We start from the raw sequence: 24,487 nt of genomic DNA, 5'->3' as shown, positions 1-24,487 counted from the left end.
CTGTTTTTGGATGATCTTCAAGTTAGCTCCAATGACCTTTAATTGGTGTTTATTGTTGTAGTAATGGAGGACCAAATTATATTAACTCAAAATTATGAATGAATGAATTAGCACTGTATTATTGTATTCTAATATTAATTTGAGTTGAATATTATAACTTCAAAACAGTCCCATCCACGCCAAAACCTAATTTTACATCCAAGCCAAAACCTAATTCTCCATCCAAGCCAAAACTTTATTTTCCATCCAAGCCAGAACTTAATTTTCCATCCAAGCCAGAACTTAATTTTCCATCCAAGCCAGAACTTAATTTTCCATCCAAGCCAGAACTTAATTTTCCATCCAAGCCAGAACTTAATTTTCCATCCAAGCCAAAACTTAATTTTCCAACCAAGCCAATTTTCCATCCAAGCCAAAACTGAATTTTCCATCCAAGCCAAAACTTGATTTTCCAGCCAAAACTTAATTTTCCACCCAAGCCAATTTTTCATCCAAGCCAATTTCCATCCAAGCCAAAACTGAATTTTCCATCCAAGCCAAAACTGGATTTTCCATCCAAGCCAAAACTGAATTTTCCATCCAAGCCAAAACTGAATTTTCTCAGAACCGAGAGCTCTTGTTCTAGTCAAATTCAATCTGAACTCGGAGTCAAGTTTTGTCTAATCTGGATTATTAATTTTTGTAAATAAGCCAGAGTCTCTCTGATTCCCCAGTTCTTCTCTCAGAGCATTAAATTTTACTTAGTCTCAGTGAAGATTTAGCAACATATTTCTGTTATGCTAATTCTATTTAGATCAATCTCCAAACCTGGGTCGTACTTCTCGATTTCTTTGGCATCGGTACGGCACCGAAAAAACAATATGAATTAGATCGACAAACTGAGGAAGAATATAACTGGGATAGAAGACTAGCTGTCAGGTGAGAACTTTATCTCTTAGTCTCGGTTTTGCAAGTTAAAATTGTTCATCTTAAAGTTAGTATAAAGATCCTCATAACTTGAGACTAGTAAGATTGGTGGTTACAGAAATAAAACTTCTGGCCTGGGTTTTTGAAAGTTAAAAATTGCGTATATTAAAGTAGATCAATCTTAACAGGGTCTGGTTGAAAGTTAATTTTTGGTGTCCATAATTTTGGGTGTGCAGCTTCTAGCATTTCACTGGTCACGAATTTACACGTGATCTGAATACTTGTATATGATGTGCATGGGAAACATATTCTCATAAAAGGAGAGTTTTATATAGAATAACCAACCAGTAGTCCAAAAAAATTTACAATCGATTAATGACTCTGAGTTGGGGAAATTTTGACCCGAGCTCTGGATAATTATAATATATCAATATACCATATAATTATACCATTGTTAGGTCTTTGGTAAGACATGAAATTTTGTTAAATGTTTGCGACATCATCATTTTATATCTTTCAATGTTTAGTTTTACAATAAACTTCAAAATAGAAATACATTCTAGGTAAGTTCTGTGTTCAGTTCAGAAGTTATTATAGCTAGTTTTGTCCTCTTTGTTTGTTCAAAATTTAATTTTTGTTAACATTTATTTTCTTAATTTTTCAATTATCATTTGTTGCATTTCAAATGCAGTAATGAATTTTTCTAGTTTATTAATACCTGCAAATACTATATACAAATACCATATTACTAACTACTATATCTCAACTAAATATCTGAGTGAATTTTTTTGTCCGAGAACATCATTCAAAGGATGTGATTTTGTATAAACTATAAATGGCTAATTAAATATTCTGGGAAGAGGAAGACTGATAAGACGACTTTATCCTGTGAGGGAGAATGACTCTTTATTCAGTTACCAATTTACATTTGGCAGGAGTATATTTAACCAATCAACTACTCTGTGATAGTGAGAAATTTAGCATCTTTCAGATAGTTATATCCATAGAATTCAAAACTGGCAATTCATGTAAAGTAATTAAAGGATACAATTTTAATATTTATCCCAGAGAAGATGAAAGCCGATATGATGTATTGGTGTGAGATTAGTTAGCCAGTTATTTGTTTTCATATGCAAGGACCTGATGGTGTAGGAAGCCGTAATCAACCAGCGGTTATGTGAATCATTCTGAGGAGCCCAGTAAATATCTCTCATTTAATTATTCCTCAACATAATTTGAACCTGCCAACCAAATTACAATTAGAATGATGCACCAACTGATGAACCTTTTTCGAAACTTTCTAGGACCATTAGATTGATTGACAGGAAAATTTTACAAATATGTGCTACAGTTTTTTCGTCTTTTCAGCTCATACTACGAGAATCAGCCAGACGATTTCATAAACTCAGAGATTGACTTCAAAGTCCACAGTTTCAATCTTATCTTCAACAAGGAAGAATACGAGTTTGTGAAAGCGAATATATCGAACTTTGGAACGCACATACAAATTAAAAGTAAGTATTTCATGCTTTCGTTTGAAAAATATATTTTTTATCAGGATTAATCCAGAACTGTATTATGTTAGGGTCAGATATAAATGAACGGACCCAGCGACTGCCACTACACTGCTGCTGCAGATTAAAAGTAAACACAGAGCCTATTTTAATCAGGCATAAAGAGACAAGTGATGCAATACAGCAGTGGTCCCCAACCTTTTATGGCTTGTGACCCTCAAGGAATCTCAGTGGTTTTCTCACAATTTTGCTTAAAGATGAGTGCTCTTTTCTTTATATAGTATGTGTGACCCTGCTTTGGGAAAAATTTGTTCAAAATCATCTTTTTGGAGTTCTTTATTTGTGTTATTGAATTTTGTACTTTTCACACAGATGGTGTTCTTGGAGTAGCTGGACAACTTGGCAGTTTATCTGTTTTGGATTTAAGCCCTAATGGAAACAAATACAGAGAAAGATTTGTGTTTGCTGGTGACAAAGCTTTGGATTTTGATATTAAAAAGTTAGTTAATTTTGATTGCTTTCCATTTCTTGATGGATCTACAGACTGATTTCAGTTGTTCTAACACAAAATTAGATAAAAGTGTTATCGAATGTTCTTGATCTTGGTTAGAGCATTTATACTAATAAACTAGCAACTGTTAATTTAATTTCGAAAAAAAGAGTTACCGTATATCAGGGGTTGGCAACATACAGCCCGCAGGCCGGGTCCAGCCCGCGATGAGTTTTTGACTTGCCCGCTGACTGTACATCAGTACATTATGATATTACATTATTACACTTTTAGTACATTATGATAAATTCATTATGTGTTTTTTGGTCTCTATTTTTTGTAAACTTTACTTTAGACGCGATTTTATAACTTTCTTTCTTGCATTAGCGAATAGATATGTGATTAAGATATTGAATACTATTCATGTTATAATCCGGCCCACCGAGGACTTCATTTTCCCACATCCTGCCCCTACATCCTCGCATATAATCCGAGTTTTAAACTAAAAAAAAGTTGTATATGTGGTAATAAAAAAAATATATGGTAATTGAAAAATTTGTTTCTTCAGATATGATGAATACGATGCTGAGTTACGAAGAGAATTTGACATTCAAGTTAAAATTCGGATGTCAGCGATATGTTACGTCCACACCCACAGATTTCATCAAGAGCTTGTCGCTTATCTTCTACATTTCCAACAGTTACAGGAGGTTCGACACAGTTTATTTCGACTTATAGTTTATAGTCAGTGATTGTTTAGGAGATGTGTTGGAGATGTGTTTGTGCTCTTTCTACCTGGATTCAAATTTTTTTTTGTTGGCAGAGGTTGCTCACCCCTGCCTTTGAAAATGTGTTTGTGCTCTTTCTACTTGGATCCAGAGTCAAAATTTTTCTCAACCAGAAGTCTGTACCGGAGTCAAATTTTAAACCACTTGTAATCTAAGTCTAGTGTAAATTTCCCCTTTCTCATATGTCTCATTCACTTCTAATATCACGTAGGTTCTTGGTAGAATGCGAGCAGCATCAGTAGGTCAAGCAGTGAGCAGTGCATCAAGAAGGCAAGCAAGAATATTACTTGACATTGAAGCTGATTCTCCAGTTCTTCTCATACCAGAGAGCAGTCACTCTGACAGACTAGTGGTTGCTGATTTGGGTAAATACTATTGTGATGTAATGTGATTACTCAAATGATGCAGTAGTGCGACAACTCCTAATTATTGCGACACATCTATCCGTCTGGCTCACCAGTGGATGTTTGTTTATGGTCACTGTTTAAGTTGTCAAACTATTATTAGCTTGGTTGTTCTAAAGTTTGTAGTTGAATAATTGGACATTCTAGCATTATAATTTGAAAGTTATAAAGTAAAATCTGACATAAACCAATATTCCCTAACCAGGGGTTGCGACCCCAAATTGTGTCGGAGTGATATGTAGGTAGGGTCGCAAACAGGTCATGGGGTCGCTGAAGACGCTGAGGCATGGTAGAGGATGGACGCACAACACATCTAAGATTTGACAAACCATGTTAAATTTAGCAGTTTGTACCATGGCTTACTGTAAAACAGGCCCATAGGCATCACTCTATGCTTTTGCTATAGAAAATGTAGGTGCCTATTCTGACATCACTGTTTGGTTTTAGCTTATTTTACTTAATACCACCACATGACCAAACTCAAAGTCCGGTGAAAGAAGCTCCAAAGTTTCATGAAAAGCATATGTATTGACCTGGGGTCGCACTGGACACTTGAAAGTTGTCTTTGGGGTCGTCCTGAAAAAAGCTTGGGAACCCCTGATCTAAATTGATAATATGAAATTCTGTAAAAGCACTTTCCTGAGACTTCCTCTCTCTGATTCTCTCAACAATTTTAGAATGATTGTGTTAAAAGACATACCGAATATCCAATAAATCTTTGTAAATCATTTGCGCCTAAAAGGGATATTAAAAATAAAATAGGAGAGATTTTGGATTAGAGATTTGTTTAGTATGGTTATAATATGTGTCAAGTCACTTGGGGCTGTTATTCTTTTGTTTAGATTTTGTGTGGGTTTATTGTCCAAGGAATGGATTTTAGGAATTCGGTGTGTCAGAAATATTCATGTTCTTAAAAAAGTAGAATTATGGAAATTGTAACCATTTAGCTTTATGTAACTGGATAGCTATGATATGGTAGACATATCTTTGATGGCCCCATGGTGATATTACTTCTTCCAGTCTATACACAAGACGTTTGTTCTTGCTGTCATTCTGGCCAAAAAAATGATAATTTTTTATCTCTCTTTGGGATTTATTTCGAGACTCTATTGAAATTCTTTCAATCTGTGTGATTTTGAATTATTTCTAATAGTTTTGTCGGAATTTCTCAGTTTTTTATCAATATAATTCTCCTTGAAATGTCAGAATTTCTCATTTTTTTATCAATATAATTCTCCTTGAAATGTCAGAATTTCTCAGTTTTTTATCAATATAATTCTCCTTGAAATGTCAGAATTTCTCAGTTTTTTGTTAATATAATTCTCCTTGAAATTGCAGGCAATCTAACAGTTCAAAACTCATTTAAATGGAATGGTGATCCCGGTACATTATCCCAAGATATCAAGATTCAACATTCGAAACAAGAAAATCCAGATGTAAGTTCATTTCTAAGGGAACTGCTTTGCTTTCAAATTTCCTAATGGACACTATTATATTATTCTGAGGATGACAAGAATGGTTGTCAAGAAACTAGGCAAACCCCCCCCCCCCCCCTTTCACTCTAATTTTGAAATTCAAGAAAACAAAATATTTTTCTGTGTAGTACATAGCAGTGTTTACTCTTAAAGAAATTATGAGTGCTTCGCAGTTGATCAAAAAGTGTTAAAGTTCCCTGGTCGATTTTAACAAATTAGGTGCCCTCGCCTTTTTTTTCCTATTTCAAACAGCGTAGAAAAAGCGCTTCTTCCGTTAATATTACGAATTTTAGAGAAGCCTTTGCGTTTATGGAGTTTCGTTTAAACCCTTTTTTAAATAATTCATCAGTACCAAAACGGCACCTGCTGAGCTCACCTGAGCCAGAACCACCCGGGGTGTCTTATCATTTGTACATAGACCTTGCAAAATAACATCCCCGCCACTGCCCAATATTAAATTACTAATTATCCAATTAGGGCTAGGAATGCAGATGCGCTGAAAATTCAACTTTTCAATTTATCCCTAACCCTAATCAGATAAATAATAATTTGTTATTTTAAAACGTAGCGATGATATTTTTCTAAAATTATAATGTCACACTTTTTTGTACGAGTGGTGGGGGCTTTGCTCAAAAGATATCTGGAGTCCACACTGCCTCGTATGTTTTCAACAAGATCAAGTTACAATACTTCGTTCGCAGTAATACAGATATTAAGTAACACTAACACCGTAGCAAACTTTTTTCTCTTAAATATTACGCAACCTCACTTTGAAAATCCTCCCCCGTTGCGTGTGCTAGCTGGACCTAATTTGTCATTTATATTATACTATCTCAGAAATCACGCAAAGATATTTCTGTCGGTACATTGGAATAGAGCAATGTCTGCCCGATCTGCGCAGACGTGCAGCTTGCTAACTACGATTGGGATTCTCTAAGGCAGTGCCAGTTATAGCTTTAAACTTCAGTACTATTTTGGGTGCTCCCCAAGTATGTTCACCAAGATGTCGCACAACCTGAACATAGTATGTGTACCAGGTTAGGGTTCAGGTTGTGCGCCATTTTGGTGCACAAACTTCTGGAGCGCCCTATTTTGACTACTACGACACTGTTTAGAATCACTGGGAGTTGATTATGTCATTATTACTATGTGAATTATGTCATCATTATGCTGAAGCACCCTTGCTCTGTTTTTCCAGTTTAATAATCGAACTAAATATTTTGTAATTGATGAAGTCTTTGCTCGTTACAGCAAAAACATTGACATACTTTTCCAAGTGGCCTACCATGTGTAATTTAATTCTGAAACAATGATTCCATCATTCACTAAACTCTTGAACCTGTGTGATTTACGCAAAATTAGGATTTACATATTTAGTTAGATTTGATAATTTTTTTTCGAAAGCATGGACTCTACGGGTGAGGAAGCCGTAACCGACAAGCGGTTACGCGAACCACCCTACGGTGGCGAATAATCCAGCAATCCTCTCGCACTTAATAATCTCCGCATGGGATTCGAACTTGCGAACCTTCGCAAGAGTAATCAGAGGTGCCGTGACGAGCGTATTCCTAACGCTTAGCACGATGCGCCACACCGCCACTGTGTGCAGGGGGCCGGAAGTTTGACGAACTTTCAATAGGTCTCTCATCTTCAGTCAGTAGTCATCAAAAATATTAAGATTATTTATGTGTTCAAAATTTTTATCCCATATTTAAATAGAGCAAAAACAACAACGACATAATTTATTCAAATTTACAACACATTTTTTATTACCAGATTAAGGGTATTGCAATTTATATTTCGATTTTATAAGAAGGCCCCCATTGTTTTTCTACTGTTTGGCTTCATTTTATTACCATGGCGGTAAAAACTAATAACTACTACAAAATAACTTCCGAAAACAAATAACTAACTAATCCCATACCCGACATGGACTGGTAACTGAATGAGAGGCCGTGGTTGGCCATATGGTTAAGCCGTCTTGCCGACTTTCCTCTCCCCCGGGATAAATATGTAAATCCTATCTTATCAGTTCGAAATTTTATCGCTTACGCAAGTACAGCCAGTTTATCACACCATCAATTTTTTTTTGAGTTGGAAGGTTTCTCATTTTATGCAAGTCTTCAGTGTAACCAGGACAAACAATCAGGTGAAATTATCGATTATATTCTCTTGCCTACTCAGACATATCTTTACTCAGATCAGCAAGATAAAGACAGAAATTTACAGATTAATGTTCATTTATTTATTTCTATCATGCAAGAATCAATACAAAAATTAAAGCACGAAAAACTGTCAAAAATGTATAATGGCAATCATAAAAAATGTAGTTATACACATAAGAAATTCATACAAGTGAGAGATTCATAGCAATTGATGAGGGGTGGCAAAAGACTGTGACAGTCATTGAATGAGGGCATTGGAGTTCGACTGTGCCTTCATGAACCGTAAGGAAAAATGCTTACTTGTATTAATAAGCAAAATAAAATGAAGCCTGTTGCCAGTAGGGAGCCCGAGTTGGTGACTATAGCCTACTGATGCATGTTGGATGCGAATTGTCCATAAACAATTTTTTTCTATTTTCAAGAAACAAGTTGGGGAAAAACAAAAAGTAAATGAAAACCGTATTGTATTAGCAGGTATATGTGGCATGAGCATCTAGTCTATTAGGTTCGGATTTTTTTGTTTTAGAAATACTCCATGGAAATAACCGATTTTTCCAATCAGCAAATGAAAGACAAATACCAAACATATTTACTAGAAGATTTATGTCATAAAGGATACTTGACATTAAAACGGTTGATGTTGAAATGGTGACGAGTGCTGCAATAACATCAGAAATAACGCAAGCAAGAGTAACCAGAAAAACTCGTTTTATGACAGGTTTCACTGTGTCTGCCAGTTGATATCCACTCTGGGCGTTTTTTATTATTTGGCGATGATGCACGAGAGGATATAAAAATAAGGCCAAAAGCAAAGTTTGGAAAGTTACTGCTGTGCCAATTAATATCAGCCAAGGTATAAACTTAGGAATTGATGTTTTCTTGAGTGCGCATCCAAAATCTGACTTCATATGTGATCTTGTAGTGAAGAATACAACTGTTGTCGTTATAATTCCAATAATCAGTGTGAAAAGAATATACCAACTCGCAAATTGGGTTCTTTTGGAACTGTAAAGACTTATTGCTGGATGCTTATACATTATCCTTTGACGTGCCCAAAGAAATGTGTATATGGCTAATATTGACAATGAGTACAGAACAAGACGAACTTTTAGGATAACAGTGCAGAGAAAGTCTGATTTTCCTCCAAGAAACAATTGTAGTTGTTGTGATGCAATCCTCAAAGTTGTAAATACAGCTCCCACAATGCACATTCTTCCTAACTTTGCCAGATAGCATTTTGCATCGAATTTCAAATTATTTGATCGTACCGGCGAGAATCCTGGAAGATCAATCCATATTATTTGTTGTTTTTCTACTTGTTGTTTTTTGTCATTGATATTTGATAAGAAGTTGTGAACCACGAGTGCGATAGATATATAAAGACTTACAAGTAGTGATAAAATATTTACACCGAGGACAATAATCCAAGTACTTGTCACTTTAAAATCTTGGGTGTGCGGTGCTGTAGTATCAAATTCTTGGACTGTCGTGTTGAATGAAATCTCAAACCTTGGAGTAGTCATTCAAAATTTTCAAACATCAAAAATTGGATATAAATCAGTAGATACCTTGTAATTAATCGCTTATTCTGAAAATGAAAAAAAATTTATTGCATCAACTTTTTTTGACGACTCCACTTTTCGTATCTCAAATGTCAGGAAGCAGCAAATTTTAACAGAACTCGGAAGTTTTATTTCGTCGTGCATGAAATATTGTACTGACACAATTAAACAAATATAATGATGATACAAAATCAATTGAAGTCTGAAGTATACATGCATACAATATTTTCGCAATTGACGCGGAGTCGCGTAAGACTGCCAGAGTCATCGTGTCAAAGACACCGTGTTGATTAATTGACAAACAGATGACGTTAAACAAATGTTCAAAATAAGAATTAGACTATATCATCATGACTTACTGAAAGAAATCCAATTCAGGAATTTAATATAAAGTAAATATGGTGCGAGTAACTCAGGAAAGAGTGACTGATTAACTCAGTTTTGCTTTATAATTCCATTCTCGGGTGAGTGTAAATATAACAAAGAAATTGCTGACTAACATACTGCCGCAAAGCGCAACATTCTTACGACAATGCGGTACAAAGTATGAGAATCAAAGCTAACATGTCCAACATCTCGTACAAAATTCTCATAAGTTTTCATTCACTAATCAGTCTACAATAGAAATTACCATGATCTAAACCAGACATGGGCCAAGGTACGACCCGCGTTTCAAATCCAGCCCGTTGGGTAATTTAATCTGTAATCAAATTTGGATGTTTTAGACCAAATAACTCAAGGAATTTGTTGATATTGCGGTTAAATTTAGTATTGACACAAGGCTTATTGTTTTCCATCTTTGCTTTCGTAACACTGTAGATATTGTTTATAAAATGTGATTTTTATGTCACACACACATAGCCCGCCAGTTCAAGTGGGCTAAGTGGGCCCTGGTTCAAAAACCTTGCCCACCCCTGATCTAAACACTGACAACCCCTCATTTTATCGATTTTGAATTTCATTTTTTTAAACTTAGACATAGTTGTGCTATATGTATTCTAGCTTTCTGTTGAAGCGTCCGAAATTAAAGTTTATAAAAGATGAAGTAAAGAACATATTAAATCTTGTCACTTACTGATCATATTTTCCAATTCTAACGAGAGCTAGAAAAATGTCACAACGTATATTATGATTGTTTTTTGAATATTATTTTTAAAATAACATACTGGTTACGCACGACATAGCTCATTTTAACAATATATGTTGGTAGGCCATAATTGGAGTACTGGGCACGTTTCAGTAATACTCTTTTTATGATTAATCACACGCTACAGGATGATCGAAAGGTAGATTTTCTAAATTAACCTTAAACTTTTCAGGTTATAGACAATCACGATTATATAACTCCTGATAGAAAAAAATAATATTACAATGACAAGCCGTCCTATTGTTTGACTATTTCTGAATGTTACTTTAACTGTCACTCGCCTATAAGGGCATGCTTTCAAATACGATGGGTCATATATACCGGTAGATATATATATATACATACATTTTTATCGAAAATCTTATACAAACGCAGCTTTATTTTTCAGCTTTCTGAATGTGACCTCAACCGTCACTTGCCTATAAGGGTATGCTTTCAAAAGCAATAGGGTCCTTTATACATATATACTGGGGTGAGTTGTAGCCGGAATGCACCAGAGTGCGGTTCTTGTTGCTAAATAGTTTATTGCATTGGCGTTCCTGTTGTTCCAAAAAAATTCTATCCTGGGAGGTTTAGTTTCTCCGCTAAGCTTAGTTATCAACTGTACGTTTTGTAACATCATATTTTTTTTTTACACCGCAGCAGACAAATAATGTGGTTATAAAACATATTCACAAATTAGCTGCGTTCCAGTTGTTACGATTTTTCAAGCTCATCACTATATATATATGTATGTACATTTCTATCGAAAGGGGTTGCAAACCAGATTTATTTTTCAGCTTTCTGAATGTTACCTCAACCGTCACTCGCATATAATGGTATGCTTCCAAAAGCAATAGGGTCCTATATATATATATATATTGCGCAAACGCAGCTTTTAGCTTACCAACAATAAAATCTTGTATAAACTAATATATGAAACCTTGATTGTGACGATATTCAATCGTAATTTCGATGATGTCGCGTTTTGAGAAATACAGCATCTGTTTATACATTTGTAGAAGAGAATGGCAAATTTGGCTTGATCTTTATATTCATAATATTTTTTTGAAATCAATACTCTGTATTTACGTAGTTTCGTATTATGGTATATCTATAACAACCATTTCCGACCGATAAACGTTGTTTGCGCTAATTATCTGTTTATTCTCATAACTATAATGACGAAAATACATGGGTGAAGTAGGTCATTTGAGTCCTTTTTCATAATAGATATATTTTTTGAAACTGATATGCTCCAGTGTTAATGAAGACAAATATTCGTCTGAAATTATCTATTATCTTCTCTTGCCTACTCATGTACAAGATACAAAACAGAAATTTGCACTCATAAAAAATTTTTTTTTTTGTAAGATATAAGAGTAGTATAAACAAAAAGATAAATAAAAACAGCTGTACCTATTGCATTAGCAGGAATATGTGGCATGAGCATCTAGTCTATTGGGTTCAGATTTTTTTGTTTCAGAAATACTCCATGGAAATAACCGATTTTTCCAATCAGCAAACGAAAGACAAATACCAAACATATTTACTAGAAGATTTATGTCATAAAGGATATTCGAGATTAAAATGGTTGATGTTGCCAAGGTGACTAGTACAGCAATAACATCAGAAATAACGCAAGCAAGAGTAACCAGAAAAACTCGTTTTATGACAGGTTTCACCGTGTCCGTCAGTTGATCTTCTCTCCGGACATTTTTTAATATTTGGCGATGACGCACGAGAGGATATAAAAATAAGGCCAAAAGCAAAGTTTGAAAAGTTATTGCTGTGCCAATTAATATCAGCCAAGGTATAAACTTAGGAATTGATGTTTTCTTGAGTGCGCATCCAAAATCTGACTTCATATATGATCTTGTAGTGAAGAATACAACTGCTGTTGCTAAAATTCCGATAATTAGTGTCAAAAGAATATACCAACTCGCAAATTGAGTCTTTTTGGAACTGTAAAGACTTATTGCTGGATGCTTATACATTATCCTTTGACGCGCCCAAAGAAATGTGTATATGGCTAATATTGGCAATGAGTACAGAACCAGCTGAACCTTTAGGATAACAGTGCAGAGAAAGTCTGATTTTCCTCCAAGAAACAATTGTAGTTGTTCTGATGCAATCTTCAAAGTTGTAAATACAGCTCCTGCAATGCACATTCCCTCTAACTTCGCCAAATGAGATTTTGCATCGAATTTTAAATTATTTGATCGTACTGGCGAGAATCCTGGAGAATCAATCCATATTATTTCTTGTTTTTTTACTTGTTGTTTTTTGTCATTGATATTTGATAAGAAGTTGTGAACCACGAGTGCGATAGATATATAAAGACTTACAAGTAGTGATAAAATATTTACACCGAGGACAATAATCCAAGTACTTGTCACTTTAAAATCTTGGACGTGCGGAGCTGTAGTATCAAATTCCTGTACTGTCGTGTTAAATGAAATCTCGAACTGCGGAGTAGTCATTTAAAATTTTCAACTTTTAAACATTTGATATAAATCAGAAGTTACCCTGGAATCAATTGTTTTTTCTGAAAATATAAAAAAATTATTGCGTCATCTTTTTTCTGAACTTTTCGTATCTCAAATGTCAGGAGGCAGCAAATTTTAACATTTGTATAACAGGCAGTGCAAAGTATAGAAATCAAAGCTAACATGGCTAACATCTTGTACCAAATTCCCATTAAGTTTTCAATCACTAATCAGTCTACAATAGAAATTACCATGATCTAAACCAGACATGGGCCAAGGTACAGCCCACGGTTCAAATCCGGCCCGTTGGGTAATTCAATCTGTAATCAAATTTTGATGATTTAGACAAAATAGCTCAAGGAATTTGTTGAGATTGCGGTTAAATTCAGTTTTGACACAAGGCTTATTGTTTTCCATCTTTGCTTTTGTAACACTGTAAATATTGTTTATAAAATGTGATTTTCCATCTCCATGTCACACTCACATAGCCCGCCAGTTTAGGTAGGCAATATTTTTTTGGCCCTGGTTCTGAAACCTTGCCCACCCCTGATCTAAACACTGACGACCCCTCATTTTATCGATCACAAATTTCTTTTTTTAAACTTATACAGAGTTGTGCTAGATGTATTCTAGCTTTCTGTTGAAGCGTCCGAGCACGGGCGCTTGTTATTTTCGATTGTTACAATAATTAATATATTATTATTTCCAGTTCTCAAGCATGACCAATTATGTGAACCTTTCTGAGGGTTACTTTAACCGTCACTCGCCTATAAGGGTATGCTTTCAAAAGCGATAGGGTCCTATATATATGTATATGTCAATTTCTTTCTTTATGCAAACGCAGCTTTATTTTTCAGCTTACCAACAATAAATTCTTGTATAAACTATCATAACGATAATGACGAAAATACACGAGTGAAGTAGGTAATTTGAGTCACCTTTTTCATATGGATATATTTTTTGAAACCTATATTCCGTATTTCTGTTGTTTCGTACTATGGTATATATATAACACTGGTTCTCAACCATTGGGCCATGGCCCACCTCTGGGCCACAGAAAATTTTTAGGTGGCCCACAACCGCTCACAAACGTATTAAGAATTGCTAGTGTTATTGACTTTGATAGCAATGAGTGATGATGCTGTTTTTGCTACTGAGTAGCAATTCTCATTCTAAATATTAATATTATTACCAGTTGGAATTTGAAATCTTTTTTAAAAGAATTTAGTTCTTCTCGTAGTTTTTCCCTTGCATGGGAAAGTAATTTTCTGACAAAAAAGCTCGAAAGTACACGAGTGAGGTAGGTAATTTGATTTGCCATTTTCCTCATGGATATATTTTTTTGAAACTGGTATTCTGTATTTCTGTTGTTTCATATTATGGTATATCTATAATACCCATATTTGAGCGATATACCTTGTTTTCGATAATTTTTTTGTTTACTCTCATAACGATAATGTCGAAAATACACGACTGAAGTAGGTAATTTGATTTGCCATTTTCATGATGGATATATATTTTTGAAACCGATATTATGTATTTCTGTTGTTTCATATTATGGTATATCTATAATACCCATATTTGAGCGATATACCTTGTTTTCGATAATTTTTTTGTTTACTATCATTACGATAATGACGAAAATACCGGGGAAGTAGGTAATTTGATTTGCCATTTTCATGATGGATATATATTTTTGAAACCGATATTATGTATTTCTGTTGTTTCATATTATGGTATATCTATAATACCCATATTTGAGCGATATACCTTGTTTTCGATAATTTTTTTGTTTACTATCATTACGATAATGACGAAAATACCGGGGAAGTAGGTAATTTGATTTGCCATTTTCATAATGGATATATATTTTTGAAACCGATATTCTTTATTTCTGTAGTTTCATATTATGGTATATCTATAACGACCTTTTTCGAGCAATATACGTTGCTTGCGCTAATTTTCTGTTTACTCTCATAACGATAATGACGAAGATATACGTGGGAAGTAGGTAATTTGAGTCACCTTTTTCATAATGGATATATTTTTTGGAAACCGATATTCTGTATTTCTGTAGGTTCATATAATGGTATATTTTCGAGTGATTTGATGCATATGTCCTCATATGACCTATAATATCTGGCTAGTATTCATGTTCCGCTTTATTGCATGGCTTCTCTTATTTCTAATTAAGGCCAGCCATCCTGTGGATAACTATAGTTTGATATTCCTAGCTCTATCGGTCAGCAGTCTTGAGGAGATATGTTACGATGTCGTCTCTTAAAGATAAATTGTCTTCTGAGAAATTAAACATAATAAATAAATATTATCTGATTTACAAATTAGTATTCATATATATACTAGTCAATAAATATGGGTCCCGAAGTATGTGCACCAAGATGTCACTGAACCCTAACCTGGTACACATACTATGTTCAGGTTGTGCGCCATCTTGGTGCACATACTTCAGGAGCTCTTGAATATGCATGTCAAACTTATCACTGTTCAATACGGATGACAAAACAGCCATCGGTCAGTCAGCCATCCAAGTCATTATACAGTAGAGGTTTCAAGCAAAGACTGATAACGCAGAAAAAATGTTGACTCGTGTGTTGATGCGTCTTTATTAGGTCGCTGCATGTGATTGCTTATATTAGTACAACAACTACAAGCAATTTTACGTAACTTGAAACGCTTTTCAGACCCTCAAGACGCTTTGAAAAAACTGACTCACTAGCTGTCCCGATCTAACTTGGCAATCAAAAATTCCAGAAGCATCTCATTGAAAATACCTGGCTGCGCCCCTGAGTGGCGGGCATAGGAGTTGTGCCCGAGATGTGTAATTTGCAATGCTAGTGCATTCTTTTTTTCAACCCAGGATTTCCCAAACTGGGGTCTGCGGACCCCTTTGGGCCATGATGACTGCACAGGGGGTCCACAACGATATGAAAGAGTCTCGTCGATCTTTATTAATCGGTTTCATTCAAAAATCCATTGCAATCTTTTATTTGGGCGTTGCGGATCAATATCCATTTATGTCAGAAAAGGCAATTAAAATTTAGCCTTAGCAATGCCCTACATGTTTGAGGCAGCATTTTCAGTTTTTACCAATATGCTGGCAAAATACAGGTCGAGATTTGCCGTGGATAGGCTCTACGAGTTTGCTTGTCACAAATTGATAAATTGTTTAGTGAAAAACAACCTCATTCATTACATTAATATTGTTTGTATTGTAAATGAAACATTATCTTTCCTCGTTGGTTAGACACAGTAAATACTACGGCATAGGATGGGGGTTCGTCAAAACTGAGATTCATAAATAAGGATCTGTGCGCAAAAAGTTTAAGAAACTCTGTTTTAACCAATAATGTGTTCCTTTCCAGACTTCAACAGCACCTTTGTCTCCTGGCTCTCGCAAATGTTTGTTGGATGTCTTACATGCTGATCTTGATCAAATGGATTTATATTCTGCTGTTAGGAGTGATAAAAAAGACCTCATCAATTCAAGGTTTGTTTGACTTGTGATTATAAGTTGTAAATTAGAAATGTGTAGTATGACAGCAAAGCGCTGTGATTTGCATGACCTGTTGGTAGTACTCCTGTAGCCTGTGTACCAGGTTGGGGTTTGGCCATAATTTTATTCCGATTTCCTTATTTTAGTTCTATTACGAGTTTGGGTACTATCTCTGTCAGCCAAGTGAATATACTAGCTGCCCACAGGTATACAAAACTTGATGTAAAATAGGCGAACAAAATTGCTTACCTTCATATTGTACACACACTTCTGGACCGCCGTTCGTTTTGTGATCGAAAGTTGTAAATTAGAATTGTATAATATGGCAGCAAAACGCCGTGATTTGCATGGCCTGTTGGTGATTCCTATCTAGAGTAGCTCCTTTTTATTTAGTGATTATTAATCCTTCCTCTCTGAACAAGTCAGTTTACTCTCTGGGATCACATCATCATTTAAAGTAATAAGTTGCAATCCAGTGATCAAGATTATGTACATAGGAAATGCATGTTGTACTGCTCGGTGTCACAGTGGTGGAATATAACTGCTGATTTGTCATAGCCTCCTTTACCATCCAGGTCCATGCGTCTGGAACAATTTATAGGTTAACCATCCCCATAGCTGGTAACCAGACAAGAAGTTGAGCTTCAAGTGTGATTACACATTCTCGAAGATTTTACTCTCATTGGGTTAAATTTTAAAATTCAATCCTACATTTTGTTTTGTCCAATATGTTAAGATTTTTAATTTTTACAATTATCTTTCAATTATTTAATACAGTCATTCCTCCGATGACGATTCCATCATCATGTTCTCATCCTTCTATGTGAAACGAGATACAAAGCCCTTGTTGAAAGAAAAATGCAAATTAAGCCTACAGGTAAAATATCCTACATTCTTTGGCGTGCCTCAAAAACATTGTGTTCCGCATTTTTCCCCAACAGTACAAATCTCACTACATATGAATACTATAACCTTCTGCCAAATTTTTTTTATTTTAACATAGCATGAATCCCACTTCTTATGGTTACTCTAACTATTTACCAAAATTTTTATGTTTAACCTGACACAATACATCCATGAATGCCACTTTTTAGGCTATTTTAACCATTTGCCCCACAAAACATATCTGTCCCAACCTAGGACGGTGCTACATGCTATTTTTTAGACGGCTCTTTCATTAAAGTATTGCTCAAAGCATGGTCTTATACAATTGCCTGAAAATGCATGGATAAGTGATTGAAGATTCCCAAGCAACCCTTGATGTGTTAACAGACCCAAAGATGGTTGAAAGTGGCCAAAGGAAAAATATCTTCAGAGTCTTAAAAGACATGATATTTAATCCAAAATTTTGCTGTGTTTCGTATTCTATAACCCTTGACGCCTCTTTCCTCTGCTGGCCTTTTCGGCAAGTTCAGTTTTCTAAGTGCATACTGTACCATGTTGCATCTCATGTGCCCATATATTTAGGCATTGCTCTGCCGTTTAGTTTATTGTCCACTCTTTCAGTGTTCCCCTTATTTTTCTAGATCGAACGAAATCTTGAGAAAGAGACAATGGTTCGAAATGTTCCGGATACTTCAATCAGTGGACAGTTATCTTCTGTGTATTGTACGATTGATCTCCAGCAATATTGGTTGGTTCGTGGAATTCTGGATCATAATCTTGGTGAACCGATACCAGAGTTTCCTCAACCTACTGCGTTCCTACAACCTTCAGTGATTCAGGTTAATTTGCTATACTTGCCCATATTTCTGTCTGCTTGGTGCCCTAAACACGTGCCTATTTTTGCCTAATGGTTGATTGAGCTCTGCCTTCAACGCAAAACGAAAATTTTTTGTGTCATGTTGGCTTCAATATTCATTTATTGGCGCTCTAGAAGTGTGTGTACAAATATGGAGGAAACTAATTTTGTTCGCCTACTTTACATCAAGTTGTATAAAGGGACTGAAACCTATGAGCACGGGGTATATTCACTTGGCTAACACAGACAGTCCCCAAACTCGTAATAGGATTAAAATAAGAAAAATTGGAATAAACGTATGCCCTAACCCTAACTTGGTGCGCCCACTAAGACAGCACCGTTATTTGTCCCAAATACATGCGCTTGGTGGAGAATTTGACAATGAACTCCGAACACCTGGTTGAGAAAGATTTTACTCTGTTTTCAGCTCCCAATTTTGAGAAATACAAATTTTGATAACAAAAACTTTGGCGTATGCATGCATTTGTTAAGAATGTCTAGTAATTTTAATGTTTTTTTTTTTATTTCTGATTTCAATTTTTATTTTATTTTTAATTTTATTTTATTATTTTTATTTATTTTATTTTTGATTTCAATTATCAATATTGAGAATCTGAAATTCTTTTTCTAGAATACTTGAATCAACAACAATTTACCATACCAAATATAACTTGAGAATTTATTTCCACGATCTTATCTTACGACTTCTCATCCTTTCATTTCAGACTGTGTTATCAGGATCAGTATACACAGGAATGAGTATTGATATGCATCTGTTGAATGTCAGTGTCGAATTGTTAAAACAACACAGAACAACATTTCAGAATGAAGTTTCTTTAGCAAGGTTAAATTTTTTTATCGCTGGCGTCTTCCTGGTCTAAGACAGTGGTTTCCAACCGTTCATGGCTCGTGTTCATTATTCCAGTTGTATTTATTTTGATTCATTCAGATTCCAAATCTCATTATGTTCCAACAATTCAGCAAAGTGAAAACACTTGGTGAAATAATCTTACCAAGTCATGAAACAAGTTAGAATCGGGAGTTTTCTTGTAAAGCAAAAAGTTAAATCAGTTTTGCTTCTAGCATTATGGCCCCTCTGAGTGCTCGATTAGGTACTGCTGGTCTGAGTTTTAAGGAGAATTGAAAACTCAGGTTGAGCAGAGCCTAATCTATCTTTACAATCTGCGGGGTGGATTTGTGGCACAAAGTTGAAAGAGTTAGTACTCAAAATCCTATTTATGAGCTGAAATCATGCCTCAACTCTGAACAAGGCAATACCTTCTGATTTCAGTTCTAGGAGACTTGAAAACTCTAAGCTGAGCAGCGGCTACTGCATCAAAAAATGGAACGAGTTGTTCAAAGAATTTTCAGAATGTTTATAAATGTTTCGTTTTATAAATTATTTTCTTGCTTTCAGACTTGATTACGTGAAGTCTCGTCTCAGTTATAGATCATTTTCCAATCAAACAAAAACTGTTAATCTATCATGCGAAGCTTTTGTTGCTAGTGATACCCGGTGGAAGGATGGATCTTGGCATAACGTAAGTAATTTTAAAACATTCTACTCACTGATTGGTGCATTCTATTTTGTGTTAGAAATATGCTTGTATTCAATCAGCTAAGTACTCTGTTTGGGTTAGCATGTTCAAATCCCATATGAATGTTTATATGTCATGGGGTTACTTTCATGCAATAGTTTTTGTATTTGCTGATTTGTTATACTTCCCCGCCGCACAGGTTACCATCAAGGCTTCTCTTTAATATATAATAAAAAAAAAATTCAGGGAACATAGATTAAAGCAGTGGTTATCAACCTTTTATGACACATCCCTCCCATTATTTCCCCTAATCATGCCCTGCTACGCATGAAAGCTCTACTGCCATTTAATATTCAGTCTTCAATAGAACATTTGCTTGTAATACATTTGACTAGTTATCTGAGTTTTATACATTTTGAATAGTTTATATTGTATGCATTCATATGCACAGCGATAATACTGAATATGTGAAAAATATTTGTAACACCATTCGCAAATACAAACTAAAATTTCCTTCCCAAAACTTTCAAATTCCTCACTCGATTGGGAAACATTGGACTAAAAAAAGTCTTGTGTAACTCCTAATCCTGTAGATATCACACTACTTTCAGGATTTTGGTTCGAGTCGCAGTGTGTTTTCTACTGTTCTTGGACCAACAGATCATTCTAAACAAAACAAGAATCAAGAAAGTCAAATGAAAGACTCAAAACTACAATTTGAACTACAGTTCAGGTATGTTATATCATTGATCAGGGGTGTGCAACCTTTAATACAGGAGAAACAAATTACTGGGTGAAATTACTGCGTGCCACACCTTTTCTCAACATAGGCTTTCCAGTAATCGTGAGCACAAAAATTTGGTTATTGATCTTAAACAACATGCATTGTTTCTACATACATACTACATACATACTTCTTTGTAGGCCGCACAATTTTTCTTCTGGGTCGCATTTGGCCCGCAGGTTGCACACCCCTGGCATGGGTGTTTTGAAAAGATTGGACTCATTCGAAAATATCAGATTTTGCCCACTGCCATTGTTTACTTGAACGACTCTATGTTGAGTTTCACATAGTATCTGCTGATATCTTTGTCACAAAGATACCTGAAGGCATAAACATACATATACTTCTTACGATGCATTAGTTTCATTTCATTTATTCTATACAGACTGTACCGTAGACATGGGAGAAAAACTACCCATCCCTTTGTCATTAAATGAACTCCTGTTACAATGGTTACCCCATCTGTGGTGTCTGGAGTCGTTTGCTTTCATCGTAACGAGCGACACTGGTTGGATATGTGGTCTGGATATTTGGTCGCTTAAACATATCCTAAAGTTTGGCTTTTGTTATTATTCTATGTTCGACCTTTTCCTCAGTATAATTTGATGGTAGACTTCCTCATTGATGACGCAGATCAATATCCATCACTAGTTTATCTCCCCTCACTCACATTGAAATGCATTTTTCTTTATCTTTTCTAATTCTGTATATACAGTGTGTGTTTTCGGCATTTATGGAAATAAACTACTGACTGACTGATTTTCAAATTTTAGTTTTTTTAACCTTATTTTCCAAGAGTTTTCTTCTGAAAACTGTTTTAAATATGAAATCAAAGCAATTGTTATCTGTTACCAAATTAGTTTCTATAATTAAAATAAAATATAGCAGAGCATGGTTACTTTAGGTTATATTTTTTATTCCATGCTGAACAAACTTGTATTTAGATAAAATAATAAATTGTTTAGTTTAGGCCAGTGGTTCTCAACCTTTTTTTTTTTCGTGGCCTATTTCTGTTTCTCAAAAATGCCTTAACTTTTTATTGCAAGGGGAAAACTACAAGAAAAATCAAGATCTTTCTGCGAAAATGGACCCTTTAACGTTTATAATTAGAATGAAAATTACCACTCCGTAGCAGAAACAAATCGTCATTGATTGCTGCTACAATCAAAATTGACTATTGTGACATAAATAAAACTAGCAATTTTAATAGTTCTGTGGCCCACCTCGAAGTCTTCCTATGGCCCAGCAATGGGCCATGGCCCACTGGTTGGGAACCAATGGACTTTAGGTTGTCTCTGCTTTCAAATAAATAAATAAATCTAATAAAAAATAATCTTCATTTTTTTTTCTGTTTTTCCAGGGAAGGTCCTGATTTCTTATACTTCACTGCATTACTTGTTGAAATGCGGGTTTACATCATAGCAGACTGGTTGTCAGACGTTTATCGTTACATTATTGTCAACCCTGCTCAGGAATGGTGCGATTCATTGCGCGCGAAAGCCGCTGAATTATTGGACAAATACGACCAAGTTGTACCTGGCCAAGAACAGCAAAAAGTAAACCTATCAGATGCTCCCGTAGTATGTGTACCAAGATGACACACAACCTGAACATAATATGTGTAGCAGGTTGTTGGGTATTTGGACTAGAGTTCTAGCGTTTGACTTTAGCGTACTGTAGACTCCGAACCTTTTGCTCGGTGCAAACAATAATACTTTGATGCGATCTTAGTTGAACCTTGCAAAATCCCACCCCAGTTCCACACTGTCAAACAATCTGAATTACTTTGAAACTTATATTGAAAAGGTTCCACAGCACTTTGGATGTTAATGTCTAAAGTTAACCATCAAGCAGCAAATCCAGAAATAATGACAGTAAACATATAGGTAACTTGCAGGTGTAGATAACGTCTTGAGAACAAATACGAAACGTCCAAACCGGGGTAATGGGTAACTAGTACCGTAACGGGTAATGGGTACCCTAACGGGGTTTACAAAAGTGAACAACTTAAATCACAATTAAGATAAATAACTTAACTTAAACACCGAATAAATAACAATAAGGGACTTACAGTGGAGCTATAATTCATAAACATATAACTAGTCTGAATGCAATAGCCCTAAACAACTAAAAACAAAATCTAATGGTAACTAAACTAAGTCATACACAACCTACTGCATTACAACCATATTCTAGGAATTACAGTTACAAACGGCACGTCTCGATAATCAAAAATGCTCGCCGACTTTGGCAAGTCTAGAAACGTCTCGATGTGACATCACAAAGGGGTGCACGTAAATAAATTGAGCAACGCAATTGCGACACTATAATGTAAACAACTTGATTACAAAATAAAATTTGCTTATTAGCAGTCCGTAACACAGGTTAAGGTTATCAGGTTGTGCACCATCTTGGTACACACACTACCAGAGCACCACATTTTTTTATGTTACCGATTGTATTTCTGTGGGCTCAACAACTTACCCTTTTTCTATGCTTGTGCTGGTTGATCTGTATACAAATACAAGGATACTGTAGCAAGAGTGCAGATTACTATTTTAATTGATTCAAGAGTGCAAACTGACACATTTCTGTAACATTTAGTTTGTGTTAGTGTGCAGCAAGTCTTGAATCTTGAGTTTTTACAATAATTTTTTCGTCAAAAAAATTAGAGCATTTTACGACCTTGTGTCATTCCAATTATTACTATTATATAATTTTGATTTTGTTCTCGGTTTTCAACTTCTGAATGTGAAATAACTTTAGCAGAAAAGAAAACTTTACAAAAAATTTCATTTATTTGGATCCCAAATATATCACCTTTTCAGGTACTTCTGTAGTACATTCAACAAGATGTCGGAAACCGGTACGTAGTATGTGTACCAGGTTAGGGTTAGGCCATAATTTCAGTTACAAATACTACGGGAGTCACTTGGCTACTCATAATGGAACTAAAATTAAAATAAAATTATGGCCTAACCTTAACCTGGTACACATACTATGTTCAGGTGTCCGCCATCTTGTTGCACATACTGCGGGAGTGCCACTTTTGAATTACCGTAGTGGTATTTTTGAATAAATACTTTAGACATGCGTTTAATTCACAGTTCAGAGCGGAAAGACATAAAAAAGTGTCATATGATATATTCAATTCTGTTCTTATTTTTCAGGAAGCTGCAAACAAAAGAGATGAACAATTCAAATTAAACGTTACAAACACAGATTTTGTTCTCGTTGAAAATTCATCAAATTTTAATTCTGATGCCGTTATTTTACGAATGACTGCAGTGTTACATCACAATCCTACTTTGTCTCAAATTGTGATGAAAAAATCACAAGAACATAGGAAGATCGTCAGTTGTACGTTACAAAGTTTGGAGGTTGGTGGGAAATTATATTTTGTCATTTAAATAAAATATATTTTCAATTTCGCTAAAATTTATTAGCTTTCCATGGGAATCTCTTGTATATTTGAAATGACCCCAAACACCGAACCCTTGCAAAACAACTGTGATTTTTGCGTGATTCCAACTTTAGGCCCGGACTAAAGGTTAAAGGAAGTTCCAATTTTGAACATGAAAACTTTGGTGAATGTGAGCATTTTTCGATTGTTTGTTGATAAGGCTTTACAAGTTTTCATGAGAAATTTTGACTTTGTTCATGACCATTAGGTATCTGAAATTCTAAATCCAGGAATTTAGACTCCATTCTGACTGCTTTTCATTAATGTCAAAATACTTCCACGATAATATATATGGGTGCCTGAGAAAATTGAAATTTCTTTAGTAAATCCATAATGACCACCCTAGACCTTTTTCACGTTATTAATTAGTCTTCACTTAAAGCAAAGGTCGCAAGAAATTGACTGTGAGTTAAACTAAACTCTAACTCAGGGGTGCAAGCTTTTTGAACCAAAGGCCAAAAATTTTACCCATCTAGACTTGCGGGCAATGTGAGTGTCACGAAAAAACTTACATTCTATGAACAATAC

At 35.1% G+C, this 24,487-nt stretch overlaps 3 protein-coding genes across 4 annotated transcripts in view; 1 reads left to right on the top strand and 2 right to left on the bottom strand.

The window, feature by feature from the left end:
* The window catches only part of LOC120327520 (intermembrane lipid transfer protein VPS13D-like), a 101,077-nt gene that overhangs the window by 43,748 nt on the left and 32,842 nt on the right, over positions 1-24,487 (top strand). The window contains exons 39-53 of one of the 2 annotated variants that reach the window (XM_078114634.1): positions 794-918; positions 1,434-1,469; positions 2,275-2,420; positions 2,793-2,919; positions 3,479-3,620; positions 3,910-4,063; positions 5,441-5,538; positions 16,303-16,427; positions 17,211-17,310; positions 17,960-18,157; positions 18,900-19,018; positions 19,592-19,715; positions 20,324-20,445; positions 21,857-22,052; positions 23,667-23,876. In XM_078114634.1, the coding sequence (XP_077970760.1) occupies positions 794-918; positions 1,434-1,469; positions 2,275-2,420; positions 2,793-2,919; positions 3,479-3,620; positions 3,910-4,063; positions 5,441-5,538; positions 16,303-16,427; positions 17,211-17,310; positions 17,960-18,157; positions 18,900-19,018; positions 19,592-19,715; positions 20,324-20,445; positions 21,857-22,052; positions 23,667-23,876 (2,022 nt within the window). The remainder of the gene's footprint in view (positions 1-793; positions 919-1,433; positions 1,470-2,274; positions 2,421-2,792; positions 2,920-3,478; positions 3,621-3,909; positions 4,064-5,440; positions 5,539-16,302; positions 16,428-17,210; positions 17,311-17,959; positions 18,158-18,899; positions 19,019-19,591; positions 19,716-20,323; positions 20,446-21,856; positions 22,053-23,666; positions 23,877-24,487) is intronic. The other variant, XM_078114635.1, reaches the window with a different exon arrangement.
* Positions 7,209-9,832, bottom strand: LOC144425186 (uncharacterized). Its single transcript, XM_078114645.1, has one exon. It carries the CDS (start codon positions 9,263-9,265, stop codon positions 8,210-8,212), a length of 1,056 nt encoding a protein of 351 aa, XP_077970771.1. The 5' UTR covers positions 9,266-9,832; the 3' UTR covers positions 7,209-8,209.
* LOC120327521 (uncharacterized) lies at positions 11,570-13,370 on the bottom strand. Its single transcript, XM_039393827.2, has one exon. It carries the CDS (start codon positions 12,911-12,913, stop codon positions 11,858-11,860), a length of 1,056 nt encoding a protein of 351 aa, XP_039249761.2. The 5' UTR covers positions 12,914-13,370; the 3' UTR covers positions 11,570-11,857.

The sequence above is a fragment of the Styela clava genome, chromosome 7 (assembly GCF_964204865.1).
Source record: "Styela clava chromosome 7, kaStyClav1.hap1.2, whole genome shotgun sequence".
Classification (NCBI taxonomy): Eukaryota; Metazoa; Chordata; class Ascidiacea; order Stolidobranchia; family Styelidae; genus Styela; species Styela clava.
Note: the sequence above shows the minus strand (reverse complement) of the source record. Positions and strands in the feature narration are given on the sequence as shown.

What these genes read in the sequence shown, in the direction of transcription:
- LOC144425186 (XM_078114645.1), bottom strand. Translation starts at nt 9,265, where the DNA reads ATGACTACTCCAAGGTTTGAGATTTCATTCAACACGACAGTCCAAGAA.
- LOC120327521 (XM_039393827.2), bottom strand. Translation starts at nt 12,913, where the DNA reads ATGACTACTCCGCAGTTCGAGATTTCATTTAACACGACAGTACAGGAA.